The sequence below is a fragment of the Sinocyclocheilus anshuiensis genome, unplaced genomic scaffold (assembly GCF_001515605.1).
Source record: "Sinocyclocheilus anshuiensis isolate Anshui unplaced genomic scaffold, SAMN03320099.WGS_v1.1 scaffold685, whole genome shotgun sequence".
NCBI classification, from domain to species: domain Eukaryota; kingdom Metazoa; phylum Chordata; class Actinopteri; order Cypriniformes; family Cyprinidae; genus Sinocyclocheilus; species Sinocyclocheilus anshuiensis.
The window spans coordinates 146,772-158,774 of record NW_015539864.1 but is presented as its reverse complement, the minus strand read 5'-3'; the positions used below and the strand labels follow the sequence as shown (position 1 = coordinate 158,774).

The window sequence follows — 12,003 nt, the reverse complement described above, 5'->3', positions numbered from 1 at the left end:
CACTGTAAGTATATGAGCATGAGAAAAGTGTGTTTGTCCTCACTGGAGGGACTGGGAAAAGCCTAAGAGGGCTCAGTATCACTCGCGGGCTGGACGTCATGGTAAGTGGTTCTCATTGTGAGTACAGAGTGGTCTCTTTCACATGTGAGTGTGTGGACAGGGTAAGCTCAGGTATGCTTTGCTGGTCTGTTCTGTGGGATGGGAAGAACCCATAGAGTGTTGCTAAAACACAAGCTGACAGGTAAATGGGCCTTGCTGGCATCTGGGGAGCCATTTGGGGAGTGTCGAGCAATGAAAAGATCCACGGCTCCAAAGAAAGGGGAAGAGAAAAGAAAAATAAAGCTGTAAATTGATACCGCAATCTATCTTTTTTATTTTTTTATTTTATTTATTTTTTTGCCTTGGGAGATTGTATCAACTGACCCAAAAGTCAGACAGAAAGGAAAGCTTCTGTAAACAACTCACACACACTATACGGAAGGCAAACTAACACCCCATGTGTGGAACAAAGAGACTATCAAATCTCATCAGACAGTCAAATATCCGCAGACTTAGCAGTCTGTTCCCCGAACACCCACAATACAATGCACATGTGAGTCCTGATCGGTTTTTGGAACCACAATTATAAACCCAAGTTACCAGAAATTCGCTCTCTGCTGAACGACTATGATGTGTATACTAGCTCACCTAATGACAATGCAGAAAAGAGGGGAAAAACATATAAGACAGAAAGAAAGAAAGGCACATGCATTAGGTGAAATTTTAACAAACACAAAGATGTGGGCAAGTAACAACTCAAAGGAAAAAAAAAACAAGATTGAGAATAACCAACTTAAATTGAGACAAGTGTGGAACTGTCATAAAATATTAATTTCTGCTCCTATGTTTTTATTTATTCTTTTTTTTTTAAATACAGATACAAACTCAAGTACTTTCACTGAGAACGATGGGCAGTCACTTGACTAATTGTTATCCTGTAGCACCATGTATGTTTCCTGGCAGCCCTAGTTGTGATAAGTGAGCTCGAAAATGAGCTTGAAAAATGTGTTTTACAGTGAGACTGATGACGTTTTCTCTGTGCACCTTCTACATGTATTTTGGAAAGATGCAGATAAACGGCAGCAATTAGCTGTGAGAGGGAACACCGCGGCAACATATCTAAACAGCCATTTACACACTCTTTAAAAATGTTTTAATGAACTGACTGCAGTCTCTTGGGCTGTGCAAAATCTCAAACTGAGGGAAAACCGCTACTGAAATGAAGGATTATTTATATCCGTGTCAAGCCGGCACAGCCAAAATCACAATTTATATTTGATTTTCTGTAATCAAAACTGTCATACTATTTATTGTACACTCTAAAAAATGCTGGGTTGTCCCAAAGTTGGGTTGAAACAACCCAGCATTTTTTAGAGTGTAAGACTTAGTTTGCACAATGAAGGTGATACTAATAATAACAGAAAAAACCCCCCAGCTCTAGCATGCTGCTGTGTTCAGTTGTCTAATCATTAGATAATTTTGCAATTAAAATCAAATTACTTTAGCAGTGAAATGATTGAGCTTGAAGTTTGTGAATAGGTGCCGTTTCAGGCAGACAGAAACACACACACAAATATAGACTGTAAAGGGAAATGTGGTACAGACTAGAAGATAACTTCATCATGCCATAGTGTGTTAGCAGTCAAACTGATACGTTTAGCACTTTAAATCTGGATGATGATTTCAGAAATGTCTCCAGGCTGTTAATATCTGACTTCAAAGGCAAGATGGCTACCACTACAAAAACTGCTACATCTTGAAAGTCATATTAAAATTAAAAACTACCTCAAACAAATATATGATTAGAAAATACATCTACAAAGTGAAATGCATTGTTGTTTTAAATATTAATATATACTACTAATTAAATTGATAATGCTAATTCTATGCTGATTATGAATACATATGAAACATCACTTTTGAAGAATTACATTTTTACAGATTAATTGCATTTTAAATACTGACACATTTTCCTTCTACAATTAAGAATAACTAAGAACAAAAAAGTGGACAATGAATACATACTAAATAATGGAGTAATCACCTTTACTTCAACATACAAATAAAATAATGAATAATATGCTCAAATGTGTCAAATAAATGTACAACTAAATTTTTGAACAACATATACAAATTTAATATATAAGAATAAATTATTATAAATTCTTTAACTTGCATTCCATAACCAACCAACCAACCAACCAACCAAACAAACAAACAAACAAACAAACAAACAAACAAACAAACAAAAACTTTTCATAAAACAACCAACAACCAAACAAATAAATACAAAAATGTTATAAAAATTATAAATAAATAAAATTAAAAATTAAAAAGAAATAAAAAAACACACAACACTAAAACATTATACAAATTAATCCATGCAAAAATAAACATATTATTTTACAGTTATTTAAAAATAAAATATTATTTTACAGTCCATTAAATCAAAAATTTAAAATGTATCTTCACATTAGACAATGTGAAAGGACTTTCATCTTAGCAGCCGTTATGACTTATAATTAATTTCTCATTCTTTTTGTCTGGATCCAATGATTTCCAAACTCTGTATTCTGTAGAATTAGTCTGCGGAGCAGACTGCATTCCATTGAGGGAGCTTATCTGCCATGGTGATAGGTGTGCGCGGCTCCAAAAACACTGAGGCCTGAAAAACCGCAGTGCCAGAAGAAAAAAACCTTCCTCACATTTACTGAGAACCATATATATTGCGTAAACATATTGGTCTTTAAACGGATCATTTATTTAGTCGTTAGCAACCAGATCCTCATAAGTTTTAATGGTTATGACTCAAAGAAACAATCAAATGATTTCAAAATGTTTTTAAATGCATTTCTTTGTGAAAAAATAAATAAATCAAATCAACTAAATCAAATCAATTGAATTAAATCAAATAAGTAATATCTACCTTGCAAATGATTAAAAAAATTCTTAAGTATTTTATGAAATATACCTAATAACCTAATAAAGTTTTCACATGTAAGTGACTTATTATTTTAATCCACAGAATGTCATGTTAAAACAATCACTGCAAAGAGCCGCATATTTTATTAGGCTGACGATAAAAAAGGGGAAAAAAAGGAAAAAGAAAACCATTGATCCCCTGCATTAACAGGAATTAATAAGGGCTATTAACTACAGAAATAATCGGGGTTCCACCGAAGTTCAATTAAAATCATATAAATTCCAAATTACCAATTAGTGTAGATGAAATTGTACAGGATAAGATAATTGAGCAATTATGGCTTTTCTGCTCAAATATTTATGAAGTGTTAATTTGTGTTTGAAAGCAATCAATGAACTGGTAATGACCTTCATAGAACTTTGTAATGGAACTGAATGGCAGCACTTCCCAGCAAGGCTACGTTATTTCAGATCTCAGTAATTCCAATCTGCTATTGTTGTGTAATGGCTAATTAACAATTTCAGTTTGCCTGCCTGGTCCTTTCTATTCCACAAAATTAATTATCTAGGTATCGCTTTCTGCAATAGTCTAAAGGCTAAAAATATATCTAAGGAAACTAAGGAATTAGTTTCATGACGAACGCCGTTGCGTGCCATGGTTAGGGCTTGGGACTGGGTTAGGTGACGTCTGCGGCAGGGTGATTATGGGGAGAGTGTTGAAGACCGTGTTGAGGCTGAAGTGCAGTCCCTCAAGAGCTCAACGGTGTCTGCACTACATCTGTGAGCGCCTTTACGCACTCTCTCTCTCTCTCTCTCTCTCTGTGATAGAGTGGGCTACCCTGCATAATGGTTGGAGGCAGGCTGCTCCTTTAACCCCTGCTGTAATCTGGTGTCACTTCCTGTGCTTTCTAAAATAAACACACTCAACAGACAGAGCCTCTAGCACTCCAGTGACTGATAGCAGCTAGGCTGACCTTCAGCTTAACACAACACTTACGTTAAGGGCACACAAACACGCAGTGCTAACCTCTATCGCAACACAGACAAGCACAACACCTAAGGAAAAAAACATTTGACCCAAATCTACATTTGTGCTATATCCACAGCGCAAAACTCACCTTGACTGCTGTATATTTTGATGAAGCCTTACATGCAGAAGAAACAAAAAGATAACAACAAAGAACTCAATGAATGTGCAGGAGTTTATAAAAGTGAGGCTGTGCGAGTGCTTGCGGACCCTCTGTGCTCATAATTAGTAATAAAACTGTGGCCGACCAGGGCACATTGCAAACTTCAGAACAGCGCAATAATGCTGTTTATGTTTTTTATGGTGCCATTCATTATTGCCAATGGGACACATGGGCATATGTTATAAGGGAAACTTTGGATCTGAAAATGAGAGGCCGGGTCGAGGGGTTTGGATCACGCTAATCAGAGAAAATGTTTTATTTCTTCGCTCTGTCGACTAGACAAGTATCAGAGTGAGTATGTGTGCGTAAATCTGTCTAATCTGTTTTGAATCTGCTTCATTTTTCAATCAAACGTAAGTAAATGTTTTCTCAGAGAAAGCGTGCGGTCGTGCCAAACCAAACTTAATTTCCTCTAATTATGTATAATTATGGTTGTACATCCCATATATTATTATTTGAATGTGACGCATTCAAAAGTGCATTCTTGTCATATTTCTAGGCATATGTTATTATTTATTTTTTTCAGTATGTGCTCTAAAGCTGTATGACATGTGACTTCTATACTGGGTGAAGTCATAATGGATTCGGCCTGCATCTCTTGAGAGATGACAGGTGCAGGTGACTCACCTTGGCGGCTGTACTCGTCTGCCTCTCGGTGGACCATCTCTTTGACATGGCCTCCGTACAGAAGGCGTGAGGAGTCGTGGTCGAAGGCCTTGAGCGTCTCGCTGGAGCTGTAGGACTTCTGGGTGGGCACGCGGCAGTCCTCGCTGTCGCCGGATGAGCCCGTGTAGCGGCGCTCTTTCTCTCTCCTGCTCTTGGTCAGTGAGCAGTACGGCCTGCGTTCTTTCACATCCATCCTGCCCGCATGACGTGGTGAAACGCAACGCGGCAACCAAACAGAGCACTCGCTCGCCACAGGCTCCACCCGACTGTGAGCTTACTGTTGTCTACCTGGAGAGCGAGAGAGGGGGTACATATGGATTGGAAGAGAGAGGGAGGGTGAGATGGAGGAAAAGAATTAAAAATGTATAAACTAGCGGTCACAGAGCACTAAGCTGTACACATAACCTTCCCAGGATTCACAAATCCTTTCCACCTTCTGGACTGTCGGGAGACGCCATGAGGGCGGCGTCTTTCGTGAGACCGTGTGAGAGTGTTTCCCACAGCCTGTATTCGCTTTTTTTTTTTTATTCGCAAGAGTCCTTCCTGGAAATTTTGAATGTAATCTATAGTGATGTTTCTTATACAATGTTTATTTGTTTGTTTATTTATATTTTTTTCTAATTACAATTAAAGTCATTACAATTAAATTATTTTGTGAACATGCACACTAACATGCAAAAGTTTGGGGTCAGTAAATTTTAATTAAATTTAATAAATAAATACATAAATAAATAAATAGTCTCTTATGCTCACAAGGCTGCATTTATTTGCTTAAAAATACAGTAAAAATAGTTATACTATGAAATATTATTTCAATTTAAAATGAACTGTTTTCTATTTTAATATATTTAAAAAAATATTCCTGTGATGGAAAATCAGTATTTTCTGCAGCCATTACTCCAGTCACATGATAAAACTATTTCTTTGGATTACACTTATTGTGTAACATTGTTTTTGTATGTAGCCACCAAATGAAATGCGAAAGAAGAGTCTTTTAAGAACTCATAAACTATAATTTCTTTTGCAATAGCACCGCTGCTGAACATCGGTGCCTGATATACTGCAATAAAATCTTTGTGAATGTGTATAGGCTTTGAGTTGAGTGTGTGTATACATGTACAGTGTGCTAGTCTCTGTGTGTGAGAGACTGAAGAGGGGTGGTTTGTTTTGGTAGTTTATAAGCTTAAGAGTAGTGCTGAGGGGTCAGAACGGGACACTTAGTTGGGGGTAGGGATGGTGTCAGTTAATTGATGACCACTCTTTGTTGGCCTGTAATACGTCAAGAGGTACTGATAACAATGATACAGTCATTAGAAGACCGAAATAAAACACCGGATCAGTACATTCAAAGCGGAAGGGATTGAGAGAGGAAGAGGAAAAAAACAACCAACAACCTTTCATTAAACCCTGCCAGCAAGAATTAATAAAATCTACCTAAAACATCCTGGGAATTGATGAAGAAAAAAAAATGAAGAAACCAAAACAAAAAAAAAACATTAATGGGAGATGGTGGAGTAATAAATGATGGTGAGGGCCCTGGGGTGCGTTTCAAATGTTTATTAGTCCAAAACCCTCTGCTTCTAATTCTGGGTCCAGATAATCGCTGTACTTTAATTTCTTTCTTGGCTGGCCCTCTTTTGGAGCCCTCCCAACGTGCATGCTTTGCTTTTCATGCTCAAACATATTTTTTTTGCCCCTTCCTCTTTCATATACTCTCTCTTCAAGGCGGCGCTCTTGATTTTTTTGTATGCAGTGTGTGTAGATGATTTTAAAAAGCTTCCCTATATCGATGTGTTAGACGACAGGAGATCTGAAGGGCCCTGAGACTGAGGGGTTTGGATGTTTTACTAGGCAAAGATGGTTACTGGTTACTTCCATGTGCAACGCTAATGTGTCAGATAGCAGAGACAGAAAGAAAGAGAAGGTTGAAAGGCAGAATAGAGGGGTAATTGGGATGTCTCTTAAGTGTGAAGGAGTGTTTAAGTGCATGTGAGTGCTCTGTTGCTGACTGAAAATGTGTTCTGAGGTGCTTTCATCACAGATCACTTCTCTTATTGGTTTGTACTGAAAATGGGCGTGAACATCTTTGATCTGGAATTAATGTTGCATAAGTTGACTTTTTTCACATGTTCAGCAGTTGTATGTTTCTGTTATATGCCTGCAGATTTCATGTGGGCCTGAGTATGCATATTAAACTCACAAATATACGCATCTGTACACACACACACACACACACATACACATACACATACACACACACACACACGATCTTGCTCTTCAGAGCAGAGACAAAGAGCTTGTCAGGCCCATATGCTGATGTCACTGCAGTATGAATTACATTGATACCAGAAGTTCCACTTTTTATTGACCATTTATCTCCTCACCACCATCATAACCAGCAAACTTTCAGAGATATTTATTAGAGCCTTTGGCACCTAGTGTGGAAATGTATAAAATAATTTATTGTGCTGTTAAATATAGAATTAACTTTACAATAAATAAATAAATAAAAGAAAGAAAGAAAAGAAAGAAGAAAAAGAAAGTGTGAGATCAGTCTCAATAACGTCTCTAGGTTACGTATGTAACCATGGTTCCCCGAGGGAACGAGACGCTGCGTCTCTTTGCAATACTCCCTGCATCCCTCCAGGCGCTACTTCATCGAAGCTAACTTGCGCTCTGCCGGATGCGCTTTTATACTTCCTGGCGCTCACGTCACCCCGCTCGTGACATCTCGCTGCTCCATTGGACTGATTTTACACGTGCTTCAGAACGCGGTCACGCAGGGACGTTCCCAAAGCGAATCTCGACGCAGCTCGAGTTCCTGAAGGGGAACTACATTTAAGCAATTTAAAATGTACGATTTTTTTTTGTAAATAAAATAATACGAACAAAATGATAAAAGACTAAATATATTTTCTTATCAGCTGACTTAACAAAGAACGCTTTTGTGTATGATGGATATGTGTGCCATAATTATCTGATTCCTTTCTGTCCTCATAAATGAATTAGGAACAGCTGATCAACTGCATTATTGGTAGTTGAATTCTTAATTAAAATTTGCTGCGGTTCAATGAATAGCACAAAGCCTAAAATAGGAAAACACTGACATCCCTAATATGGCAAACTGTTACAGGAGGTATGGTGAGGTAATTTGAGTATTGTTTTGGCATGGGAATCTGAGGGAAGAAAAAAACCTGAAGAATCGTTTACGTTTGCAGTCAGACAGACAGAGTGAATGTTAAATTATCAATGAGGATATAACAGTACATCATGCTCCAATGCACATATCAGCAGTGGTGTCCTGCACAAATCAGCCAGTTTTATTTAATATAAAAAAATTATAATAATAAATTTGGGAGTCAACATACAGTTCAAATTATTAAATGTGTTCGATGTGAGACCATCGAAAAAAAATGCATGTCCTCTATTAAATGAAATAAGCATTTATACATAAATGGATGGCCCATGCTGAGTGTCTAACACAGAGATGTTATTTTGGAGCAACATTTATTTATAAAAAAGAGCATTAATGATGGCTCACAGCACAGATGAAATCTGAATTTGCCTGGTTTGTGGGAACAGATACCTCCAAACTCGACCATACAAACCTGAAAATCCACAGTCCTGTTTTGTGTGTGAATATATAAAATCCTCTTCAACAAGCAACATCAGCTGTAGCTGATGTGTTTTCTCCTTTCATTTTCACCCTTAATCTCTATTACTATTTAAACAAACACTGTGCGACAGTCCACAACTTCCTCCTTTAAACAGTTTTAAACACCCACCAGACTGTGAACCCCTCGCATAAGAAACAGCCCTAATCAGTGTGCATATGTCTTTGTGTGTTTGTAGAATGAGTCACTCAGTGTTGAAAGAGTATGTGTGTGTCTTGTGTATGCGTGTGTGTGTGTGCTTGTCCGTGAGAGCGGATGCAGGAATCAAGTCAAGCGGAAAAGTAACACTTGGCTCAACAGGGGGGATTTCAGCTTGAACCTGCCACAACCGAAGATGAATATGCAGTGTTTTCACATGTGCAAATGTGTGCATTTGTGTTTCTGTATGTTTGCACATGTCCCTGCTGGCTTGATAGCTGACCTCAGACAGTGCCAGATGACTGGGAACAACTGTAACACTGTAGCAACTGAAAATCTGCCTTACAGATAAAAGAGTCAAATGTGTTGGCTATCGCTGTATTGAGGACTATGTTGAGGACTTTTGTGAACTTAGTCACCTAGTTGATTTTAATGACATGGCACTTAAGGACATTTTTTGGTTTGGTTTGAACGAACCCATCCGCTCTCAAATGCCAGGGGGAAAATCCATTTCCCCTTGGCTAAATACATTAACTATGCCTTGTTATTAAGTGTATCTTCTTTTACTGTGGGGATTGCTGACGAGGAATCCTATAATCCTCCAGAACCCACCACACCTGTCACAAACGAGACTTCCGCAGTTCCTCCCGCTCGCCACCAGAGGGATCCCTCTCCCAAATATTAACTCCCTTTAGGACTACATTTCCCCTTCACGTACCTGGCACTGATTACTCTCGCACCTGACTTGCATCAGTGGGCTATTTAAGCCGCTCTCAGACTCTTCCTAGCTGTGAAGTTTTGTTTTGCCCCGGTGAACATTTCTGAGCGTTTCTTCCTGTGTTTGTCTCACCGTGATGTAGGGATTTCTATCATATACGGATACTACTGCTATGCCACGAGACTCATCTCAGCTTTTCAGCTGTCAACCAAGCAGAACGCAAGTAAACGAACAAAATCTTATCTCTGCTGAACTGGTGTCGAGCTACTTTAAGCAGTAAACATAAGCTAAAATTCTCTGCTTTGTGAATTCTCTCAAAAGAATTTAAATCACTCGTGAAAACGAGTTAAGAACTTTGAAAATTCATGCAACTCTGTCAACTCTCATTCTAAAGAAACTGTATGTTTGTGTGTATGTGTGTTTTAGCGTAGTTTTGATGTATTCTAGAGTAGCCAATAAAATTCATGTTTCATTTATAAAGAATCATTGGTTTGGTGTCATATAATTTCAATGTTAAAACTTTTGCCAAGATCAACGTTACCTCTCTAAGAGCTTACAAATTATCAAAGAACGTATTTATCCGTGGCCAGGAGAATACATAGTCAATTTGTTAAAATATACTGAGGTCACGGCTCGCTGGACGATCCTTGATTTAAAGTGTAACATAACAAATTTGAAATCGGTTTAATCAGGTGAACTTCGGATTTTCAGATCCGAGTCCTATCAAAACCTGAATTAATTAATAATAATTAATTCCCTTACAAATTTAAGTAATCAAGTCATTACAGTGATTCTTTGCTGCCTGCCCTGGACTGTTTCCTATTGTGGATTTATTGTTGAATGTTTTCTGCCTGCCCTGACCTTATGCCTGTTTCTGGGTTATGCCTTGCCACTATTGTTGTGTTTGATGGTGATTGACCCTATCTGTACAACTGAGATTACAATAAAGCTGCAAATGGATCCTCACTCTGCTGAAGCCTCATTACAACACCAGAGCATTTCCACGCCCCGACGTCATGTCAGGATTAATTCATGCCACGACCGCGACACCAGAGCCTGCTCAAGTCAAGCCTACCAAGCCAGAGCCTACTCACGGCAAGCCTGCCAAGCCAGAGCCTGCTCACGGCAAGCCTGCCAAGCCAGAACCTGCTCCTGTCATGCCTGCCAAGCCAGAGCCTGCTCACGTCAAGTCTGCCAAGCCAGAGTCTGCTCACGTCAAGCCTGCCAAGCCAGAGCCTCTCCATGTCATGGCCGCCACGCCGGAGCCTCGTCATGTCATGGCTGCCACTCCAGAGCCTCGACCCAACATGGCTGCCACGCCAGAGCCTCCAGCCAACATGGACGTCACATTAGAGTCTTCAGTTTCCAGGTGTCGTGTATGTTGCATCTGAGGCTACAAGATTCCTAGACGTTTGAGACTGGCTTCCAGTTTGGAGGACACACTGCTTGTATCGGTGCGAGCAGCTGGCATCTTTGCGGCGCTGCCCAGTCTGAGGGTCTCTGAGGTGGTCCCACTGTCAGTTGTACTCCCTGTTACGGCGATGACCATTTTGTGTGTTTGGGCTGCACACTGCTCTAGTCAATGAGTCTGCTCGAGAGCCCACTCTAGTCCATTAATCTAATCCAGTGCCTGCTCCAGTCCATGAGTCTGCTCCAGAGCTTGCTCCAGTCCATGAATCCGCTTCAGAGTCCGCTCAAGCCCTAGAGCTCAGTCCTGTGTTAGTGCCAACCTATGAGTTTCCTGTCTGACCTGTTTTGACCACAGCGGTCACATGAAATCCCTCTGCCAGTCCTGTCTCGGCTAAAGAGGCTGTCTCTGAACTCAGTCTGCCCTGTCACAGCCAAGGAGGCCATCTCTGAGCTCTCAGCCTGTCCGGTTACGGCCAAGGAGACCATCCCTGAACTCTCTGCCTGTCCTGTCACGGCCAAGGAGGTCGTCCCTGAAACCCTTGCCTGTCCTGTCATGACCATGGAGGCCGTTTCTGAATACCCTGCCTGTCATTTTGCAGCTATGGAGTCCACTCACAAACTCTCTGCCTGTCATGCTATGGTCATTAAGGCCATTCAAGGATATTCTGATTGTCATGTCGTGGCCACAGAGGCCGTTCACAAACTCTCTGCCTGTCATGTTACTGCCACTGAGACCGTTCAAGGTCTCTGGCTCCACCCTGGTTCCCTAATCCTTCATGGCTGCTCCACAGTCCAGGCCCGCCACTGCTCCACGGCCCATGGTCTTGCCCACTACTCTACGGTCCAGGCCCGCCACTGCTCCACGGTCCAGGCCCACCTCTGCTCCACAGTCTAGACCTGACCTTCCTCCATGGCCCAGGTCCACCACTTCTTCACGGCCCATGGTCTTGCCCTCTGCTCCACTGTTCTACAATCTGGGTTTTGTTCCGCTTGTATACATTGCCCTCATGTTACCATTGTTCTTTGTCTAGCTTTGTTCGTGTAACCACTGTTGGTGAGTTTTTGTCTATGTCTGTGTTCTTGTTTTGCCAAGCCTAGTCAAGTCTTTGTTTATTGTTTATCTGCTCACTTTTGGATATAATAAAAACTGCACTTGGGTTCTCACCAGTGGTGTAGTCCTAAAGAAAAAAAAGTGGTTTACTATTACCCAGTCACCCCCCAACCCCCCGTCCCACCACCACCACCA

General features: G+C 40.3%; 1 protein-coding gene across 1 annotated transcript in view; it reads right to left on the bottom strand.

The window, feature by feature from the left end:
• The window catches only part of LOC107684973 (teneurin-3-like), a 323,878-nt gene that overhangs the window by 233,620 nt on the left and 78,255 nt on the right, over positions 1 to 12,003 (bottom strand). The window contains exons 2-3 of the mRNA XM_016481367.1: positions 4,779 to 5,105; positions 4,080 to 4,106 (exon numbers count right to left, since the gene is read on the bottom strand). Coding sequence (XP_016336853.1) covers positions 4,080 to 4,106; positions 4,779 to 5,010 — 259 coding nt within the window. The 5' untranslated portion in view covers positions 5,011 to 5,105. The remainder of the gene's footprint in view (positions 1 to 4,079; positions 4,107 to 4,778; positions 5,106 to 12,003) is intronic.